General features: G+C 36.1%; 1 protein-coding gene across 3 annotated transcripts in view; it reads left to right on the plus strand.

Moving 5' to 3' along the window:
• Nucleotides 1-23,993, plus strand: part of DPYD (dihydropyrimidine dehydrogenase) — an 875,732-nt gene that overhangs the window by 40,402 nt on the left and 811,337 nt on the right. For all 3 annotated transcript variants that reach the window (XM_023231016.1, XM_023231017.2, XM_023231018.2), the window contains exon 2: nucleotides 4,184-4,294. In XM_023231016.1, coding sequence (XP_023086784.1) covers nucleotides 4,184-4,294 — 111 coding nt within the window. The remainder of the gene's footprint in view (nucleotides 1-4,183; nucleotides 4,295-23,993) is intronic.

Consider the following 23,993-nt stretch of genomic DNA (forward strand, 5'->3'; position numbering starts at 1 on the left):
CATTAACTCCCTTCTAGAGGAGGGTGACTTGTTATTGGTGACTGGATATACTTTTTTGTGTGTGTGTGTGTGCAGAGTCTCACTTTGCTACCCAGGCTGGAGTAAAGTGGCATGGTCACAACTCACTGCATCTTTGACCTCCCTGACTCAGGTGATCCTCCTGATTCAGCCTTCTGAGTAGCTGAGACCACAGGCAATATGCCACCATGCCTGGATAATTTTTGTATTTTTTGTAGAGATGGGGATTCACCATGTTGCCCAGGCTAGTCTTGAACTCCTCAAGCCATCCACTTGCCTCATCCTCCCAAAGTGCTGGCATTTACAGGCATGACCCACTATGCCTGGCCTGGATATACTATTTAGGGATGTACATTTTCCTCTAGTATGAAACACTGATACCATTCTCACAGGGTGCAGCCTTGGATATGTGTAGTCATTCTTGGGTGTCCGTGGTTTTATCGGGTGTCTCTGCCTTTTTCTCTGATCTCTCTCTTAAGTTGTCTGCCTGTATTAATGTCACACCCAGATCTTAGTTCCAATGGCTTCTGGTTGATTTATTACTTTTGCTGTGGAATATGAATTGTTCCACAGTGTGATTCAGTTAAATTTGGGCCCTTTTTCAGTGGTAGTTTTTGAAGCGAGTCCTTGAGTTTTTTTGTAACTCCAGGAGAACTCATCTTATGTTTCCTTCCCTGGTTTTCCCATATGAACTCTCTGCCTTATGGTTTAGTTTATTGTTTTCAGGAAGCTACCTCTCTCTTAATTGTTTGACATGAAGGTTTTTATTGTGTATAAGAGTACTCTTAGGTTTGAACTTCCCTGCATACAGGTTCAAATAAAGTCAGTTCCTTTGGGGGGACCTTTCTGTTCTTATGACTTGTGTCTTCTGGGAAAAATTCTCTGGGCCACCACTCCAGAGCTGAGGGTAGTGACAATGGTCCACTTCTCTCAGAGTTACATTTCTGCTTTTATGAGCAAGGTGCTAGGTATAGGCAATAGCCTCTAGTTCTCTCAGCTTGCTGTTCCTCGTGTGTAAACTCTACCCAGTAAGTGAGGTGAGATAATGATAATCAGGGCCCTGGTGTTATTGGCTTGATATTCCTGAGGTAGAACCTTGGCTCTTTGAGTGGAGGCTGGATGGAGTAACAGAACTCCTGACCTGTCAGCTGCACTTTAGTCTCAGCTGCACTCAGTTGCAGTTTTGTCTCTGTAGAATGGGGGAGAGAGAAAATGAGAAATGCTGGCATCTTACCCCTCCCTGGGAGATACCATAGCCCTCAACTAGTGGCTGGGGTGGAGCGAGCTCTGTGTTTTGAGCTATACCCATCTGAGGTAGAATGACTGTCACACTGGACTGAAATGGTGTGGGTTATACTTCACATGCCATAGACCTTCACTCCTCTTACCAGTTTTAGTTGGTTTTCATGTATTATTATTTCTTCATTTGCTGTTTGCCTTAAGGCAAATTTCCAGAGACTTTAAAGGATTTTTATTTTTACTGTTTTTGCAGTTATGTTTATTTTTATGGGTGTCAGTCTGCAGAGGTCCTTACTCTAACATTCCAGAGGTGACTTCTTAATGGTCATATTTACTGGCTTGCTCAAAACAGGGTTTGAAATTAATTTTGCATTGAGCTACTCAGGTACAAATTGATATTATTTAAACATGTGGTTAAAAATGTTTCCTACCTTATATCTCAAAAAGTGACTTTTAAATATAGCCCTCATCTTTGGATCAGGTTCAATATAAGTCCCATACTCAGACGAACAGAATTCCAATTCAATTCTTTTTGCATATAAACTGTGAGATCTTAAGCAGGTTACTTAACCACCCTCAATTTATTTGCTCATTCTAAGTATTGAGATAGTAGTAGCTGTTTGTAAGTTAAATTGCATAATGGATGTGAAAGCCTTTGAACTTTTAAACTCTAAAAACTTAAAACACAGAGGATTGTTATTACCACTTTAAATCAAATGCAGAATGAAATGAAGTGACTTTTTCTGATTTTATTCTTGTCTACGAATACTAAGTATAACATTTATTTTAGAAAGTCATTTATGATTTTTAAATTCTTCATATTAGCATGTGATACTCTTATAAAATCAGCTAAGAGATCACCTAGAAAATGATTACTCTAGATAGGTTGATTGTGGAATTTCAATAGTAGAGGGGGGAAATAACATTTTTAGCTTGTTTCTGGTATTAATAGTATAATTATTTTATCTGTCCATTTATTTTGGTCTTTTTGACAGTTCTCAGTGGATCTCAGCAAGAGTTCATTTTTATATGTGAAAATGATGAACATGATCCAATAATCTTTAAAGAATCATGCAATCTAGATTTGGAAGGTGATCTTGAATTTGGTCAAATCTAGTAGGAATTGCATTCTCAGGTCCCCTGTCAAATTCTTACCTATCCCCTACATGAACAAATCATGGACAGAGGGTTACTGTTGGAAATAGCCGCTGGATTCCATTTTCACTACACTTCAATTTTTAGGGTGTTGGTAGTTTAGAAAACATGTTGTATCATGCTTTTCATTTATTCTTTACTTCTGATTCAGGTGTTGCTGTATTTTGCATGTGAGGAAATCAAAGATCAAAAAGATCAATGGTTTACTCAAAGTTATAAGACTACTAGGAATTAAAATTAGGTTCATGATTTTTGAATCACTATTTTACAGGAATAAGCATATGCTACCTACCTGGTGCTGTATATCATAAACTGAAAGATTTTTAAAAAGTCAGGAATCCCTCAGCTCAAAACATGCACAGCTTAGAAGGGAAGAAAAATTCTTAAACCAGCGGTTACTGTTTAGATTGGAATACTGTGGTAGAGATGTTTCAGTGATCTGGAACAGAAAATGGATCTAGATTATTTAGGGGTAACTTCATGGAAGAAGACGACTTTTGAAATGAACATCATTTAAAATGACTGCAGTAATGTCAGCTAGAATGATTTCTAATACAATCTCAGCTGTCACTTTTTAATTTATATCTGAATCCAAATCTTCCTCCATTAATTTTCACAGCATTGGTTTTGTATTAATACAAAACAAATTAAATCTCTTCCGTGTGAAAGCTCTTCACCTACTGAAATACACTGTGTCTCTCCCAGATCTTTTCTCCAGGCTTTTCTTCAGCTGTTGCATCTAACTTTTCAACACATAATCATTATTGAAAGATGGTAGGTAATAATATTAATTTGGTTAAACAGAAGCATTTGCTGCTACCATGGGTCCTCCTCTCTGGTGAAACAACAGTATGTTGTTCATTGTTGTTGATAATATTTGTTTGTTTTTCGTAAGGATTTTTTTTTCTGGTCAAGAATTGCTTCTGTCTAATTAGTAGAAAATACAATAGGAATCACTCCATTCATATTTTGCCCAGTATTAGTCTATTAATGTAAGCTATTTGAGATCCATGCAACATTTTAAACATATATTTTAGCTTTTTATCAATGTATAATGATATACATTGATATAACGATATCATTATATCAATAACATTATTAGATTTTTTCCTAAGAAAAGTGTATCTTCTCACTTTTTCCATATAAATTTTCATTGTATTAGGATTTTCCCATACTGAATTTTTTTTTTTAAACCAAATATAGGATGTCTAACTTGATTTTATTAAGCATGATCTTGCAAATTTGGGGTAATTCTTCTGATTTACATGTAATCTCTTGTGTGTGTGTGTGTGTGTGTGTGTGTGTGTGTGTGATTCCTAACTTTTCTTTCCTAGCTAACGCTTTCTTTAGGGGCCTGTAGGAGGAAATCCTAGATAAAGTTTGATTTCTAAAAATGCCACCAGACAAGGTGGCTCATGCCTGTAATCCCAGCACTTCGGGAGGCTGAGGCAGGTGGATCACTTGAGTCCAGGAATTCAAGGCCAGCCTGGGCAACATGGCGAAATCTCATCTCTACTAAAAATACAAAAATTAGCCAGGAGTGGTAGCATGCGCCTGTAGTCCGAGCTACTCGGGAGGATAAGGTGGGAGGATTGCCTGAGCCTGGAAGGCAGAGGTTTCAGTGAGCTGAGATTGTACCACTGCACTCCAGCCTGGGTTACAAAGTGAGAGAGACCCTGTCTCAAAATAAAAAATAAAATACAATAAAAATAAGTTTAAACGAATGCCAACATATTTCCATATATTTACACATTGTTTATGTTGTCTTTAGAGCATCCTGGCTTTAAATCCTCGAACACAAACTCATGCAACTCTGCGTTCCACTTCGGCCAAGAAATTAGACAAGAAACATTGGAAAAGAAATCCTGATAAGAACTGCTTTGTAAGTACCACAGATACACTATTTCATGCTGAAAATTATCTCGCTCCACACATTGTAAGACAAGATTTTACATACACTTAGAAATACAATTAGGTATTAAAGTACAGCTGTGATTTAAAAAATATTTTAAATATTTAATATTTGAACAAGTTTGAAAGTGTATTTTTAATTACATTGCTTTAAAAAAATCTCCTGAAAACAAATTATATGCAGGTTGAGTAACCCAAATATGAAAATTCAAAATACCCAAATCTGAAACAATTCTGGTGTTAAGCATTTTTGATAAGAGATATGCAACCTGTAAATTTAGTTTGGTGCCAAAATTTATTTTCTCAAAATCTTTAAAATTTGTCTCAAAATTGTTTTGCCTGTTGATACAATGATACAGAAGAGTTTTCATATTAATGATATAGTCTAAATGAAGGAAGTTATAGATACACTGGTATCTGTGGACTTTAAAAATACACTCTTATAGAATATATGAACATTAGATGTTCTATGAACATCTAATAATATGAACACCTAATATTTCCAGGTGAGGTACAGGAGCAAAACAGCATTTCTCTGAGATTACTGCTAGAACTTTAACTGTATCTAGAAGGTGATTATAGAGCTGGAACTGTGAGACCATAGATGGGATATAAGTACAACCTTAAAGGCGATGTTAGAAATTCCATCTTAAGGTTATATACATTTTTAAATTTTGAAAGAAATGCCTTTTTACCTGATTTCCCCAAGTTAATTTACCCCAAATTAATATTCCCAAATTAATGAGTGAGACAGTAGTATTAGCTTAACATTAGCTCTATTGGAACTTTGTATGTACTTTCTTATACAATGTATAATTTCAGTTTATGTACTTCTTTCCTTCTTCTTATATCATGAACTCTTTGAGGATGGGAATTGAGGGTGTGTGCTCATGTGTGCTTGTATTTATCTAATTTTTAGTTTTTCTGTCACCAGCCACAGGGCAAATTTTTTGAATGAAAAAAGAAATAGAAACAGAGAAACAATATTACATGAAAAGATCCCATAGACACTTAATTACAGACCTCGATTTTGAATTCAGTTTTTCTTGGTCCAGTTTTGGGAGCTTTGCTTTCTACCATGATGATTCTAGTAGAGGTCTCTAAAAGGAAAACAGTGTGATCCAAGTTGTTCAAGGAATAGGCCGCTTACAAGGCATGACCCAGTATAATGATAAGAACAACTGAAGAACACTGAAAAAAGAATCCCATAATTTTTAAACTTGAAAGCCCTTAAAGACTATCAAGCCTAAATCTCTAATTTTTAAAGGTCTGAGAACTATGATCAAGAGACACTATGTGACTTCCCTAATGTCTCACATATATAACTTTTCAAGCTATTTATGGTCAGGATTTTATTTTGAAATGGAGACTTTCTTTATTATGATTACTGTTGTTGTTATTTTATGGAATTTAGCATTTGTATCTCATAATGTGATCCTATAAATTGAGGTTATTTTATCGTTTTAAAAATAATGACCAAGGCGCAGTGAGGTCAGTTTCCTCTGTCAAATACATATTGACACAAATATTTATAAAAGCAATTTGACAATATTCATTTGTACCTGTGATGCTGTACATAGGGATGCTATAACAGGATACCACAGACTAGGTGGATTAAACGACAGAGACTTATTTTCTCACAGTTCTGGAAGTTAGGAGTCCCAGATCAAGGTGATTTCTTCCAAGACCTCTCTCCTTGGCTTGTAGATGGTGTTGTCTCCCTGAGTTTTCATTTGGGGTGTGCTTGTGTCCAAATAAGAACATCAGCTATGTTGTATTAGGACATACCCTAATAACCTCATTTTAACTTAATTACCTCTTTAAAGACTCTCCAAATATTGAGATAGTGGAGGTTAGTTAGGACTTCAACATAAGATTTTTGGGGAGATATAGTTCAGTTCATAACAATAATTTTAAATTATCACTTATACCAGTAATTTATTTTCTAATAACATATCTGAAGGAAAGAATTAGGAATGTAGGTAAATAATTAAGTACAAAGAGGAGTATCTTAGGCATTATTTATTCAGTGGAGATAAATGTAGGGGAAATCCCACTGAATTCCAACCGGTGGGTCATGGTTAAGCAAATTAGAGTAAATTAATTCAGTGGTATATTGTGCAATCATTAAAATGTTTTTGAAATAATCTGAATAAATTCTGTCTGCATTACATGGTAAAAGGATTTAACATCACTGTATTCAATAGTGATTGTGTACACTTACACATAACCATACCTTTATATATATATATCCACAAAGAACAAAACAATACTGAAATGTAAATATAGATTATATATTTTTGGCACTTTTGTATATTTCAGGTCTTCTATGAGTATTAGTATAAAAATAAAATGGAAACTTTAGATCTGTGTTAAAATGATAATCTCAATTTTTAAGATCAGATTTATTGCACTGATGTCTATTAGTTTGAAGACTCTCTGTGACATTCATGAATTTCTCAGAGCAGTGAAGTTTATTCCCAAAAGTGAAATATGAAGCTAGGGTTGAAAGTTATTCTCAGTGTGGTTAAATAATACTGCTCATTTCCCATTTGTTATTATCCTCTTCATGCTGGCATAAAGAATTGAATGAAAGTGTCACCAAAACATATGGTTTGTTTTTCAATTCATAAAGACCCAAGTAGGGTGCCGGAACTTTTATCCCCACTAGCTGGCCAGTAACCCGTAACTGATGAGATATGAAAAAGTTTTCTGCTTACCTCACTGACATCTCCTATCTTGTTTTTCTTCACTTCTTTGTTGATTATTTCTCCTCTCACCCCTTAGATATTTCAGTGCCCAGAGCTCAAACTCTTTCTTTCTTTTAAAATAGTCACTACATTGGTTATCTTATTATCTCCTTACTTTTAATACTATCTTTAGATTGAAGATTCCTTTATATTTCTAGCCTGCATTACTGTCTCTCAATCTATATCCATATATATCTATATCTATATCTATATATCTATATCTATATCTATATCTATATATCTATATCTATATCTATGCTTCTTATGTTTACTTACCAAAAACAGAGTTATAGTTGGACCCAACAATTGGAGAAGTTTTTCTTTAGGCATTATATAGTCCTCTCTTACTATCTGCCCTCTTCCTTCCTTTTTTCTATTTATTTGGTGCTTGAAGCATCTATATTTCAGGCACTGTATTGAATGCTTCTCAGAGGCTAATAAAATCCAGAGAAATAAGTAGTCTAAAATCGTTTGTTAAAATAGACACAAATTTGACTTAATAAGTAAATTATAGGCTTATTAGAAAATAAGCATCTGTTTGACCTGTAAAAGTGCCTTAAGAATGGCAGTCCTGAAATTATTGCCCAGGAATATCTTCACTTGGTAGTTTAATACTCTTATAGTACTAATTTGAAATTCTGACTTTAGTAGGGGATTTAAACTGGCAAACATGTTTATACTGGTTAATGAAGCATGAAGCAGTTATTTCCAGTATAGTTTAAGCAGGTGTTCCGTAACTGCTGTTTATTTTTGCCATTTTTGAAAATGTTGAACTATCCTAATTACATAAATATTTTGCACTCATTTTCCCTGAGCAATTTTTGAAGACCAGAAAATATTACAAATCAGAAAACTTATGCTGGGTGAAAATTAAAAGGAAAGGCAGTTAAAGACAGCCAATTAGCCAAGTATTAGACATGTTTTTTAAAGAATTTTAGCAAATTTGTTCTAAATGCATGACACATACAAGGTGCTCAGCATAAAAAAATAAAATGAGAATAAGCTATAATATACATTAAAAATTTTCAATGCTTGTTGTGAAGTAATTCATTCAAGCTTCAGAAGCACCCTGTCAGGTAGATACTATATTTTATCATCCATTCAGAGATGAGGGAACTGAAGCACATGTAAGCCTAAGAAACCTACTCACAGTTCCACAGCTAAATAGTGGAACTAGAGACTGAACCCATGCAATTGCCAGAGAGCTCTTTTAGTAGAAGTTTTTTGAATAAGGAAATAAAAGACAATCATTGACTTATTTTCGTTGTAGACAATGAAAATAACTAAATGATATATGGGTTTTGATAAATATTTTTTCTTGCATGAGCTTCACAATCTCAGTCACTTGTTTGTTTCACATTTATTATCTGTGCCACTTGCCACATTGGAATTCATGTGACACAGGCCTTGCCAAGAAGTTCTCATGTTGTTTTGAAGAAGGCTGAAATACCAATAAATAGTAATAATACTCTTTCAAAGGAAGAACAGTTAAGGAATTTTAATGATCATTGTGAGTTTATCATATTTGCCTTTAGGTGAATCAGTCTAGCTTTCAGTGTGGACGATGGATTTAATGAAAATATGGGAGGCAAGGTCTCTGGGACTGGATTTAAAAAGTTGGAAGACAGATGATGAAGACCAGAAGGGAGGATGAGCTTGAATTTATTTAGGAGATAAAACACATATGACTTGGGAGTTGACTTTATGTGTATGTTTACTTGTTTATAGCATAAGTTGAGGATAAATACTACACTCACTTTTGGATTATTTGAGGTCCTTGTGCCTGTGGATCACTGCAAAAGTTGTAGATTAGTAAAGGGTCTGGGATGGAGATAAATAATTTTTGAATCATCAGGATATACATAAATAACTAAAAGCCTAGGGGGAGAGTTACCCAGGAGGTGTGTGTAAAGTGGAAAGACGGTGCAGGTTAGACCTTTGGGATTAGGGCAGAAATTAGGGTGAGGCAAGTGAGGAACTGGCCTGAGGTGTAAAATATAAGGGGCTAACAAAAGACTCAGTAATGAAGAAAAATAACAACAATAATAAATGTACGTAGGTACACACCTTTTTCCTTTTGCCTCAGGCTCCAATGTGGCTCAGCATGGCACTGAACATAGCATGGGAAAGGCAGGCAGAGATGAGAATTTAGCTAATAAGCACTTTGAGAGGTGAGATGAGAACCACAAGAGCATAGTGGGGGACTTCCATGGAGGAAGGATAAGTTAATATGTTTTTCTAATAATATATTATTTCTTATGTTCCAAATATGGTTGATATTTATACTTTTGGAAATTATACTTAAGGTTTGTCTTGTCTGCTGGCACCATTTCTCTAATAATATATTATTTCTTCTGTTCCAAATATGGTTGATATTTATACTTTTGGAAATTATACTTAAGGTTTGTCTTGTCTGCTGGCATCATTTTTCCTTCTCAAGTTTACATGGCTATTAAGAGATGAAATCCACTTAGTTACTGCAACTAGCACTCAATCTCATTCACTCTTTGATGGATACAGCCACTGGGATCTGTTAAAGTTGATGGAGAATGTATGTCCCTCCATTGACATATCATATTCACAATGTGAATTTTTATTTTTAAGCTCCAAAGTAAATAAACTTTTCACCAGATACCCAGTAAGAAAGCAATACCTGTTCTATCCTTGCCTCTTGTTGTATGTTTGAAAATACTTTCTCAAGCATGAGCTTGCTTTTTTGATTGTTGACAATTATTTTCTTCCAAAAATAGACAATAATTGAAAGAGTTTCGGAAATAAAAAAATAAAAACAGATTATTTGCAACTAAATATCTCTTTCAGTATGTGAAAAATGCAGGGTTTGTGTAGAGAATACAGATATCCACCTAGAAACTCATGCGTGCAGGTAACATGACCTCTTTTATTTTCTTGTAACTGAACTTAATTCTATTGTGAGTATTTGTGAGAGTGGAAACCTGTGTGTCACTTGTAGGATTCATTTTTCCCTGCTTGTCCCCCTCACCCCTTATTTCTCTAGGTGGATATCTAAGTTTTACGAGGGTTGCTGGCAAGTATGGGCTGTGAGGTAAGCCCAGCTGATTTTTCATGCCATCTTCCCACTGGTCACCATCATGGGGACTTTGGAGTCATCCTTCATTTCCATTCATTAGATCACTTTCTATCCCTCGCTTCTCTACTACTTTGAAGCCGTTCTTGAAAAGATGACAGTCATTCTGATGTTCCACTCAACACTGGGGCTTAGGGAAGTTCATGGTTCAATCTGCTCTCCTAGGTCTTCGTTTGTCGATGAGTCACAGATTCTCCATCATTGATTTCCCCACACCTGGTATTTGTCAGCCCTCTGAGAGTAGCCTAAGGAGCTGGGCACTGATGCTCTTTTTCTAAGATCTGCCAATATCTCTGGGCCCTTCCCTTTCCTTTTGGTCCTCATTTTGTCTCTCTGTCTGTTAAATATTTATATAGGCTGACTGGGAAGGATGGGAGTGGAAGAAAAAGTTACTTTTAACTTATCACCCATTTCCTCCTAAATCCACTGTCAATCACTGAAGTCCTTTCAATTTTTCTGAAAACGTGACTTCTAAAATTATAAGCCCAAAAGAAACACCCTTTGTTTCTCTGCTTTCTGTAGTTGTATTCTTTCTTTCAAGAAATGAAAACCCAGTGGACTCTCTGCCTAATAGGTATAAATTTCTAGGAGGAATGGATAGGGCAAAACTACAACCACCCCATAAAGACTGATTTTGAATTTGAGTTTATCAGGAATGATGATCATCTCCTGCCCTCCATCCAGTAAGTTCTCAAATGAAGGCTGGTGGAGTAGGGAGAGATGGCAGAGTAAGTTCCTATTTGGGATGGGAAAGATTATGGAAAGGTAGGCGAAGGCAGGCAATGCCCGAGGAACCCCATGTTGGGAAGCTGGGACAGTACTTGCTTGCATGATCCTAAAACTGAGGGCCAACTTAAATTTAGTGCCACAGTGCCGCACTTACCTCACCCTGTTACTGGCCCAAAGGGCTTCTTCCACTGTCCTTGAGATACCAGCCAGCCTCAGGACCCAGTAATGTGTCTGCAGGTTTTAAACTTGAGTAGCAACTGCAGAACCACAGTAGGGACCCAGATGGATTTGCATATCCAGGTTGAGTCAGAAGTACTTGCTGGCTCACTGTGTGGGATTTCCTGACCCACTGTGTGGGTCATTAAATTAACTTCTGAATTGCACTACCAGTCATGATGCATTATTGGGTGTTTTGGAATGCCTGATGTGGTATGATTTTACTGTTAATAATATATTACTAAATATATTATTATTTTCCTGGCCTCAAATTAATTTAACTCAAAATTGGTAGACATTTGAATAAAGAGATCAGTTTGCCTATGGCCTCTTGATTTGAGAAAAACCCTGTATTCAACTACTTCTACAAGTATATTATGTAAACCTAAATGGCATACATACATTTTAAAAACAATTGTCCTGTGGCATTTGTTGAGAACATTGCAATGAATTAGAAAAATAAAAGTTTATTTTGAAGTAAATATATTTTAAGTGCTCATTACTGAGCAACAGCTTTCTTATTTCTAACAAATGTTAGATGTTATTAATGTGAAATTTAGTAATTAATTTTGCATGTGTGTGTTAGGAAAATTGAAGAAAATAACATTTTAAAGAAAATGCAAGCTTAAAATTTCAGCAGAGGGAAAAAAATTAGAGAGGGAAAAATATATTGTGAAAAGTGACTACCTAGAAATCCCTTCAAAGTATAAAGCTTTAAGTAGAACAGGGATCCTGAGTTTAAAACCTTACCTTGTGGTCATTTACACATATTGTAGACCTTGTAATTTTGAAGTTGGGGTGGAGTCTTTTGTTGTATTAATTCTGACATATAACAAATATTTATTTTAAAATAATAACTGGCTGCTTATACAAAGGCATTTTGGGTAGAAAGTTTAGAGTCTAGTTGTAGATTTCAAGATGGGAACAGTGGAAAATCTCAATTATGCCTCTCTTGATAACTGTATTCACTCCATAGTTTTAATGCTCATCTATGTGTTAGCAGCTGAATGAATATCTCCATCCAAGATCCCATCTGTATCCAGATGCTTCTTAAGATAGTTCCACCTGGATATTGTATTGGTTTCTCATTATTACTATGTCAAAAACCAAATTATTCATGCCCGTTCTGCCCAGATTTTCTTTTGTTATGTTGGTAGCAAAAACAATCACTTTGTCATCTAGGCAAGAAAACTCAGGGCACTTCTTGACGCTAAAAATGCTATTATCAACAACACTGTATTATAGCTAACATAGAATAAAAGAAGACAATTAAATGTATAACATGCATTCATTTAATGTTTTTATGCCATTTGGATTTCATTTCTGCATGGAACAATGAATCAGTATGGCATTTTGGAACTTGCCATATTTACCATGTTTGATCAATTCTCTGATGCATATTTTATCACACTTTCACATCTCTGGAATTAAGATTCATTTTATAGTTAATCTGATAAGAAAGTTTGTATCAGTTTATTTAGCAGTATTTTTTGTTGTTAGTGTATAAAAATGACATATCTTAACAGTCTGTGTTGTCTTAGCTCTATAAAATAAAGCATGTATGGAGAGAAGGCAGAAAATATTTTGACTAAAGCAAATGTTCTCCAATTTTTATTAATGTTGTTGGTAGATCTGATAGCTTTTCATAGCGCTGGAAATTCATGAAAAGGAAACTCATTGAAAATAAAAGCATAGGTATATGGACAATGGTCCTAGTAACTGCAAGAATGCAGTTCAACTTAGTTTAGGATAATTTTCTCTTGTATTTCCAGAATAAAAAGCAGTTCCTCTGAGATCTGAATCACATCATTTTTAAGGATTCTCAAATATATTATTTCCATGTCCCAAATTAATTTAACTGAAAATTGGTAGACATTTGTATAGAAAGATCTGTTTGCTTATGGCATCTTGATTTGAGAAAAACCCTGTATGCACCTAGTTCTGCAAGTAAATTATGTAAACATAAGTGGCATAAATGTTCATGATCTGTAAAATATTTGTAGTTCTCCTTCCTTATGAATTTATGATATATTTATCGTACCCAAAGCATTTTTGAGTATCTGATATAAATGCCTAATTTAGATTACATGATTCAGTTTCTCATATATTCTTTCCATCTCTGTGCTGAGAAGCAAATACATTACACTTATTTTTTCTGAAGTTCTGTAATTTAGGGAGTGCATCTAACAAAGGATTAAGCTGTGTGACACAGTACTATACTCTAACAGTATCTCAAGTAATAATGGTGATATGGTGATGATGAAGAAAATGAGGATGGTGGATAGTGTACCAGGCTCTTTATAATAACTAAATTTGTTGATGAACAACTCTATGAAGCAAGTATTACTTCATGCATTTACTCCTTATACTCCCTTTCCTGCTTTAATTTTCTTTATAGAACATATTGCCATCTAACATACTATTTTTCATATTTTACTTGTTTGATTGTTTAGTTATTTTCTCCCCATGAGAATGTAAGGTCTATGAAGACCTGTTTTGTTCACAACTGTCTCTTCAGCTCCTGAAATAGTGCCAGACATATAGTAAGTATGCAATAAATATCAATTAATTGAATATTTACTGAGTTCTCAGTGTATGTTAAATACTGCTTTTGGTGCTGAGAATGCAACCGTGTACTTTACTCTCCCAGAACTTATATTCTGGTGGATGAAAATTATTATTGTTATTTTGTTAATTATTATAATTATAATCCTCTTTTTATTAATGGGAAATATGAAGCTTGGAGGAGATAAGTGAATTGCTTAATCTACACATATATAAAATGTATTTTGATATTATTTTGAAGAACTTTTATATAAGTTTTTTCTACTAACATACACCTAGATTTCTATAAGAGTACAAAGTGTAGCTGGGCGCAGTGACTCATGCTTGTAATCCCAGCACTTTTGGATACTGAGGTGGGTGGATCACGAGGTCAGGAGATCGAGACCATTCTAACATGGTGAAACCCCATCTCTACTGAAAATACAAAAAATTAGCTGGGTGTGGTGGCAGGCGCCTGTAGTCCCAGCTATTTGGGAGGCTGAGGCAGGAAAATGGTGTGAACCCGGGAGGTGGAGCTTTCAGTGAGCCAAGATCGCGCCACTGCACTCCAGCCTGGGCAACAGAGTGAGACTCCACCTCCAAAAAAAAAAAAAAAAGTGTACCTTGAAATAGCAAGTAAAATATGAAGCTACTGATTGGTTTCCATTGTTTTTATATATACATATATGTATGAAGTATGAACTCTGAGTATCATCTCCTGAACATTTTGGGCATTAATTCAATTGGTGGAAATGTTACCTTCCAGAGTAATGAACCCACTTAAAGAATTAATTTTTTGCATCACACTTTTCATTATTTCTATAACACCACTACTTATAAATTATTTCACTTTAAGACTTATAGTATAAATATTTGAATCTAAATTATACATTTGTATTAATTACTAAATATTAATGGAAGATCTAACATGTGCCAGCTACTGTGATAAGTCATGGGAAAGGGACAAAACGGTTTTTGCCCAGACAACTAACTGGGAATTTGCACAGGTGTTAATCTAATTTTGTGTCTGTAATCTCGCTGACTTTAAGAATAAAGCAGCAGACCCTTGCAGTGAGTGTTAACAGCTCTTAAAGGCAGCGCATCTGGAGTGGTTCGTTGTTCCTTCTTCCCGGTGGGTTCGTGGTCTTGCTGGCTTCCGAAGTGAAGCTGCAGACCTTTGCAGTGTTACAGCTCATAAAGGCAGCATGGACCCAAAGAGTGAGTAGCAGCAAGATATATTGCAAAGAGCAAAAGAACAAAGCTTCCACAATGTGAAAGGGGACCCTAATGGGTTGCTGCTGGCTGGTTGGGGCAGCCTGCTTTTATTCCCTTATCTGACCCCACCCACATCCTGCTGATCCGTCCATTTTACAGAGAGCTGATTGGTCTGTTTTACAGAGAGCTGATTGGTCTATTTTGCAGAGAGCTGATTGGTCCGTTTTGACAGAGTGCTGATTGGTGCGTTTATAATCCTTGAGCTAGACACACAGTGCTGATTGGTGAGGTTACAATCCTTGAGCTAGACACAGAGTGCTAGACAGAAAAGTTCTCCAAATCCCCACTAGGTTAGCTAGATACAACCTTAGCTAGATACAGAGTACCAATTGGTGTATTTACATACCTTGAGCTAGACCCAGAGTACTGATTGGTGTATTTACAAACCTTGAGCTAGACCCAGAGTACCGATTGGTGTATTTACAAACCCTGAGCTAGACACAAAGTGCTGATTGGTGCTTTACGATCCATTAGCTAGACATAAAAGTTCCCCAGGTCCTCACTAGACTCACGAGCCCAGCTGGCCTCACCCAGTGGAACCCGCACCAGGGCTGCAGGCGGAGCTGCCCGCCAGGCCCAAGCTGCGCCTGCACTTGTCAGCCCTTGGGCCGTCCATAGGACCCGGTGTCAGAGAGCAGGGGGCTGCACTCAGGGGGCTGCACTCATCGCGGAGGCTCGGCCCCACCAGAGCCCACTGCAGGGGGAGGGGGAGTGAGGGAGGTTGGGGCATGATGGGCTGCGGGTCTGGAGCCCTGCCCCCTGGGGAGGCAGCTGAGGCCTCGCGAGAACTTGGGCACAGCCTCCACGGGCCGGTACTGCTGGGGGACCGGGTGCACCCTCTGCAGTTGCTGGCCCGAGTGCTAAGCCCCTCACTGCCCTGGGCCAGAGGCACCTGCCGCCCCACGTGCAGGTCAACGAGCCCACGCCCACGCCCTCCGAGTCCACACCCAGGCCCACGCCCGCGGGAACCGCACTAGCCTGCCAGCATCACTTGCAGCCCCAGTTGGGGCCTGGGCCTCTCCCTCCACGCCTCCCAGCAAGCAGAGTGAGGTGGCTCCGGCCTCAGCCCGCCCAGAGAGGGGCTCCCAGGGTGCAGTGGTGGGCTGAAGGGCTCCTCAAGAACCCCCAGAGTGGATGCTGAGGCCAAGGAGGTGCTGAGAGTGAGGGCTGCTAGCACATTGTCACCTCTCAATCCCACAATCAGGTTTTGTCAGTGCAGCGTTCCATGAGTTATAGCTGAAGTACCATAGCCTGGTCTCAGGATTCAAGGTTGGCCTTCTCGAGGAACCAGAATTTAAATTGAAAATAAAGATGAAGGAAGAAAGAAAGGAAGGAAAAAGAGGAATTTCAGGAGAGTAGAAAACTTGTATCTGAAAGTCTGAAGATGGGGGAGCATACTGATTGAAGTTAAGGTACTAAAACATAAAACAGTATCAGTACTGCATGGCTGAAGTCATAGACTGGAACATGAAGGAAGGTATCAAGAGATGTTGCTGAGGACCTCTCCACAGAGTAGTGACAATGATGATGATGATAAATATTTTTTTCTAGAGAAGTTCTATAGTCTGGTTATTTCATTGATAAGTGCATATTATATGTTTAAAAGGCACATTCTTTGTGATATGCTGTAATTTAGAGTTTTTATATATATTAGTATTCCTCTTTAAAAGTATGTGTTTTCCTAGTGCTTCATTCCACACATGGACTAGTATTGTCAGAGATTTATTCTCCAGGCAGAAATATGTAATAAGATGGTAATTGACTAAAAAGAAGAAAAGTGTTAACTCTTAATTTCCTGAGGCTGTTACAAAAATGCTTTGCTTTAATTATTTATTTCAGACTGATTGCAACTTTCTCTACATCCATGTGACACACAAATTAAACTCGTTTGTAATTGTCAGCCATCAGCCTTGTTAGTTTTATTTTGTTCTTCACTTGTTTGAAATTTTAATAATGGTTAAGCAGAGTGCTCTTTATTTTTTTTTAAACAACTTTATGTTTAATGGAGTATAGTTATCTACTCAGGGTTTAAATTGAACTGGAAAAAACTTTCCCCTAAGTAAGGTGTATTTCAATTAGCTTTATTTGCAAAAGAAGGAAATTTTTTCCTTGACAGCTTCCTTATCTTTGAGGTTGAGTTTTTATAAGGGAAGGCAGTGGAATCTAAAGAGCTCAGTTGTCAGTAGAGAGGTAGGTTAAGAGAGTTAGCTCTAGAGATAAACTGCTTAGCTCAAATTATTGGTTTTACCATTTAGTAGAGTATGACCTTGAGTAAATTTCTAATTCCATTACTGTCTCCATTTCCTCATCTCTAAATGAAGATAATAATATCTACCTGATAGAGTAAATGAGTCAATGTGCATAGTATTCTTAAAATCGTGGCTGGCATATATATATATATATAAAACCTTCTATAAGTGTTACTGCTTATCATTATCAGCATTTATAAGGGGGATGATCTGAGGTTTCTGTTACTATATATGGAAGCCTATCATGATAGTGGATAGAGAAGAACAATGTATATGAAAAAACCATGGAAAAGTATTGAGCAGCAAGATACTGAGGATGGTAATGGAAGACACAGTATTTCCTCTATTGCCCAGAAATTTCCTAGTAGCATATTTGTACAGAAACAGGCAGAGACAGAAAGAAGAGAGAGAGAAACAGCCACAAAAATTTTTTGAGCAGTGTCTTATATGTGCATATGGATGGATTCTTTTTCTGTGATTGTTTTTTTTTTTTTTTTGGGCTGTATTTCTCCCTTCTCCAAAAAGCCTCAACATGATGCTTTGGTCTTGGAGAGTTTTTATCATAGGCTAGAGGTATGTATTGTCATGGGGAATTCCACTCTGGCCGAAGCTCTCTTGTGTGAGCTCCTGCGGGGCTACTAACTGCTAACCTGAAATGTGTTCCCTCTCTCATAATGGCCCAAGAGTGAAATATTTATTCTCCGTGTCTGACAAGGAAATTTCTCTTGGGAGAAGAAGTTGTTCTTATAGACTACATATTAGTCCAAGAATATTGAGAAGGGATACAAAAGATCTGGAACCCAATAGATTGAATTTGTTTACAGAGAAATTCTTTGCATAATCATAAATATTAAACTGGAATTGTATGATGTATTATAGGTCAATAAGTAGTATATAATAAAGCAGATGTGTGTTAAGACTATTTCTACAAAAACAAAATATGTATATTTTAAAAGATATTAATGAAGCATATTACTGTATTTGCAAATAAGAAATGTCTTTGCATATGGGAAAATACAGTGCTCTGAACAAAAGAAATCAGCAAAATTGTCTTTAGAGTCTAATGGTATATTTTACCTTTGCAAAACATTTATTTGGTGCTCATAGCAAATAAATATGTGAGTTTTGCTGTTTTCCCGAATGGGCATACAATGGCAGCTGTCTTTTTAATCGTTCCTCTATTCAAACACTAATCGCTAGAACCCACGTAGAATGCTAGACGCCTGAATAGGTAGACAATGGCAGCAGCCTTTTTAATCACAGTCCTATTCATGCACTAATCGGAGTGATGATTAAGGGACATTAGAGGGAGCACTTTGACATCTGATCCTTTGAACTGACGTCTGTGCAGGCTGCACTCCACAGAGCTCACTTGGCCAAACTGATTTCCTTAAATAAAGTGCTGTGATTTCCAATGTAGGAAATATTACATTAGAGCCTATTGAAATGATTAGGAATTGAGGAGCTTTTCTTTAGATGGGAATGTGGTGTATGCTGTATACTCACAAAAGTGAGATCATTAATATTACATGTACTACTTTGAATATCAGGGACCATAGAGAAATAATAATGAGAAACACCTTCCTGCAGTCATGCACTTAAAATGAATATGAACAAAAATGTGGAACTCTGCTGTCATAGCTCTCCATTATTGAAGTTTATGAATTTTGAAATATTTGTATTTTTATATAAAATGATAAAGATCCACACATCCTAACTGCATTTCATATTTTTGTTTTCATTAAGCCAGGATATTTTTAATGTTACCTATATTGAAGTTGCTTTAATTACAAAAAAAGAAAAAATGTGTTATACCCTATTTGCAGGGTCATGCTTTGATTCAGTAGTCATTAGTGAGACAGAATGGATTATTTTATTTTCTCTTTTCTTTCAAATTTCTAATATCTATTTAGATTTTGCTAACCTGTTCCCCAGAATATGTCATGTGATTTACCCTAAAAATGTTAATATCTATTCAACATTTGCAAATTGAATCAGTAGTTGAAATCCCCACGTCAATATTTGAATATGGAGCTCCAAATATCAATAACTGTATATACTACATATATGTGTAATGTATGTAGGGGAAGAAAAAGTTTTTCCTTTAACCTCTTATGTTCAGTGGCTGGGGCATGTGAATTAAACTGACAAAAGACAGATTAACAGGCAAACATGCATACACATTTTATTTGATGTTCATATTTTAATTGATATGTGCACAGAGCCTTCACATGAAAGAAATGAAGACAGAAAGAAGCAGTTAAACCCAGGGGCTTACAATACCATTTTAATGAAGAGAGATAAATTGTGTGGAAGTGATAACACAAAGGAAAAGGGGTTTGGGATTCTAGGGGTGATGAATTGTGGGAAGATAAATATATGAGGGATACTAATGGAAGATAAGGGCTATTTTAGTAAGGGTTGTTTGTGCAAATCCATCTTGGTGCCAACTTTCTGTATCGAGTGATAAGGGTTGTTCTCCTCCTGGTATGGGAGAAGGGAGGGGAGCACCTTCACAAAAGGAAATTTATGTCTGCTTTTAGGCAGATGGGGAGAGAGCAAAGAGCAAAGAGCTCTTTCTGCAGTTTGTTGTTTCTTAAGTGCTTTCAGCTCAAAATGGTCCTTATGCCAAGGTGGCATATTTTGGGGTGATGTATTCTGACCCCCTCATATACAGCCTCTTTGGATTGTTCCCTTTGTTTATTATGTTTCTTATTTATAAGATTCTTTCCTACAAGATATGAATATTTATCAAAAATTCTGTATAAATTTGACTGTGATATATAGTTCCGAAGGTACCTGCCTCAGAAATCCAGAAGTTTATTGGTATACACCCTTGAAGCTTTCTTTGTACCACCTAACTGGCCCTGATTCTGGCCACTTGAATCTGATGGAGAGAACTGACCGAGGCTGGGGAAATCAGGTTCTCTCCTAGATGTCTATGACAAGAGATCCTTTTTCATTCAGGACTGTTTGAGCAGGAAAAAAATGAAAGCTTGGTGCTGCAGGGTGGCCATTTTCCACTTGCGACATGTACTGAAAATCAGAAAAGGCCAAGCTGAGGAGAGAGAAGACAGAGGCAGTTGTAGAGAAAGAAGCTACGCAGGTTTCTCATGGCTTTGCGTAGGGAGAGTTTTGCAAGTTCGTGTTTTGTGAGATACTCTTGGATAGACTCTTTTTATTGGCTTAAATTATGTAAATCAAGTTTGAGATACAGACAACCAAAAAATCCTAAGGAGCACAGCGCTATATGTCAAGTTTTAATGACCTAGCTAGAGGTGTTTTACTTTTATGGAATACGTTGAAATTACAATTAAGTTGTGTGAGGCAGTAGGGTATAGTATAATCAGCTCTGGCTCAGACACACATGCCCAAACTGAAATCGTCTCTACATTTACTAACTTGAACTTGGGTATGATTCTTCATCTTAACTAGCTAGCTCTAGTTTTTTTCACTGTTAAATAGAAATATTGATAATTATGGAAATCTAACTACATTATTTTGAGAACTGAGGAATTTAAAAAGGGTATAATACAAAGTTTAGCACATGGTAAATGCTCACTAAGTAGTACTTTTCATTATTAATATTTTCGTTTTGCCTAAATATTGGGAATGACTTCTGGTTCAGATGATTAAGCATTTAGCTTGGATTTCTTTGAATAATATTTTATCTTTTAGTCATAAATTACAGATATTATTTGAAGTCTTTCGTGATAGTTCTTGTTATCAAGATAGTATCTTGTTATCAAGAGTGTGTGTGAGAACCCTTACTTTATGGCCTACTCTGGCCCCATTTGTTGAGGTATTTAATGCAGGTGACTCCATTTAGATTCTGGCAACTTTTACACTTTTTGTTTCTCTTCTTCAATTGTTTTCTTAAGAGATTTATAGTTTTCATGATATAAATAGTTTAACTCCTTGGATACATTTATTCTTATATATGTTTTAGCTACTTATAAATGGAATTGTTTTCTTGATTTCTTTTTTTGGATGGTTTATTGTTAATGTATAGATATGTTACTGAATTTTGTATGTTGATTTTGTATCTTTTAAATTTACAGAATTTATTAGTTTGAATTGATTTTTGGTGTAGGCTTTCGGGTTTTCTATACATGAGACCATGTCATCTGCAAACAGACAATTTAACCTTTTCCTTTACGTTTTGGATGCCTTTTAGTTCTTTCTCTTGTCTAATTGCTCTGGCTGAGACTTTCAGTACTATGTTAAATAGAAATGGTAAAAGTGGGTATCCTTGTCTTGTTCCTAATCTTAGAGGAAAAGCTTTCAGCTCTTTACCATTGAATATGATATTAGTTGTGAGCTTGTGATACATGGCTTTTATTGTATTGATGTGCATGTTTTCTCACCTAATTTTTAAAGTGTTTTTATAATTAAATGATATTCAGTTTTGTCCAATGTTTTTTTCTGCATCAATTGAGATGATCCTATGGTTTTTGTCCTTTATTCTGTTAATGTGGTATATCACACTTACTGACTTGTGTATGTTGAACCATCCTTGCATCCTGGGGGTAAATACCACTTGACTGTGGTGAATGATCCTTTTAATGTGCTGATGAGTTTGGTTTGTTATTGTTTTGTTGAGTAGTTAATTTTTGCTTTTGCACTTACCTAAAGACTTCTACAACTCAAATCTTTCCTTCATTTCAAAGCAGTTTTCTTCTCATGTCAACAGCGGCATAATCCATAATTATTCATATGGTTCTTCCTTTTTTGAGTACATAAGACAAGATGTAGAGGAGTGTTCACTGCAGACTGAACGGTTGGTTGTGAGAACTGAGGTCCAGAGTTAGGACAGAGTTTAGAACTATGTGAGCTCTTAATACCAATATCAGACTGAAGAAGCAGGCACTTGTTTAATAAATTTATTGTGTTTATGTTTGAGATATGGAGGTTCTCCAAAGTGACCCTCTGTTGCTCATGTCTAATGACAGTATTGAACACTAATATTCTCCTATCTGGTTTCTCTGCCTCTCCCCTTGTCCTCAGACATTAAAAAATACCCAACTGTATTGTTATTTTGAAACCCAAAATAGATTGTTTTCCATTGTCTTCCTATGTCACTCAGAGTAAAACCTGGTCCTTATATAGCCTACAATCCCCTATCCTCATCTCCTGCTGCTTGTTTTCCCAGTCTCCTAGTCACTGTCTTCTGGCTTCCTTGATTTTTTAGGAACACTTCCCGCAGCCTTCTGCCTCAAGGCATTTGCACACTACCTTTTCTTTATGCTTTGTGTTATATACATACTGCACTTCCTTACTTTCATCATATGCTAGGTAATCAATGGGAATTTTCCTAACACGCAACATCATATGTAACATGCCCCATCCAGCATTCCTTATTGCTCCTAATCACATTTTATTTATTACTCCTGACTACATTTTATTTTCTCTACAGAATTTCTTATCATCTCTGTCTTTACTATTTTGCCTAATGCTTCTTTCCATCTCTAGGGTTCAAGTTTCCTGAGAGCAGTAGCTCAAACAGTTTTGTTCACAACTCTAACTTCAGGGCGAAGAACAAGGTACCTCGTGGCTACTTAAATGAATGAAATGAAGATTCCAGAGACTAAACTATGCTGCTATCTCAAATCTAATCAATGATATAAAAAATACAGTCACACAATATAATAATTGAAGTTCACATTTAAAGTTTGATTTTTCAAATTCATTTGCTTCTTTAAACACATCCATCAGTATCTTGTCATACCTCTACTCATTAACAGAAGGCCAGTAAAGAAACTCTATTGTGGAAGCCATACTTAGCCACCACGTGTAATTGCTCTGCACAAGCCCTCCTGTGGTATCTCTCACCTGAACCAAAAGTCTTCCACTTCAAAGTCTGTGGCAAGGTGGTTAGGAGAATGAATGGAAAGTAAAGGTTTATTTTAGATATACTTTTGGAATTAATTTTTGAGGATTTGTCCCAATGCTAAGTAAGGAAGTTTTTATCTGTAGCCATGTAACTGCATGCATTTCCATCTCTTCTATTATCAGATTAGAGAAAACCTCACAACGTAGTAAACTCTTCTTGATTCAAAGATAATTTGAGTTACTAGAGAGTAGGAATTGTGTCTTAGTCTTCTTTTCTTCACTTATGTGTATATAACCACTTGTAGCTCAATAGTTTAATGAATAATGAAAAATAGAAGTTGTCTTGTATATATTAATTTCAAATGTATTCCAGTGTTGACATTTTCAATTATTTTATGTATCTGTTTGTATTAGGCTTCTTTTAAAAACCTGGGATTTTAGGTAAAGACATTTAGTGCATGGTTTGATCAGAATCGTGGTTGCTCACAGTCTTCTTGGTCTGCCCATACAGTTCTGCCAATTACATATTCATAGTATAATTGGCACATAATTGTTACTGATCTTTATGCTCATTTGAGATCTACCTCTTATACTGTTAAACACACACATTTACTGTTATTTTTAGAAAAAAATTTACTGCGTTTATATTGTGAGAAGAATGGAACCATGTGGTTAATCAGAGGGTAAAGGAGGATGACTTGAAGGAACAGAACAAGATGGAATAAGAAAATGTAGATGGAAAGTCTATGGTAATTTTCTATCACATAAATGAATGAATACCCAGTATTGAATAAATCATGGATTTTTAGGTCTTAACATTCCATATTCTTTGAAATAAATTATTTTCAAATATCTCCAGAGATATTTCCCTATTTTCAGAAATACTGTCTTAGAACAACCAAAAGCACAGAGTATATAGAAACTTGAGAACACCTGTGGTGAGAAAAATTAAATGCATTTCATGTGGCT

Source organism: Piliocolobus tephrosceles, chromosome 1 (assembly GCF_002776525.5).
Source record: "Piliocolobus tephrosceles isolate RC106 chromosome 1, ASM277652v3, whole genome shotgun sequence".
In the NCBI taxonomy this organism is placed as follows: domain Eukaryota; kingdom Metazoa; phylum Chordata; class Mammalia; order Primates; family Cercopithecidae; genus Piliocolobus; species Piliocolobus tephrosceles.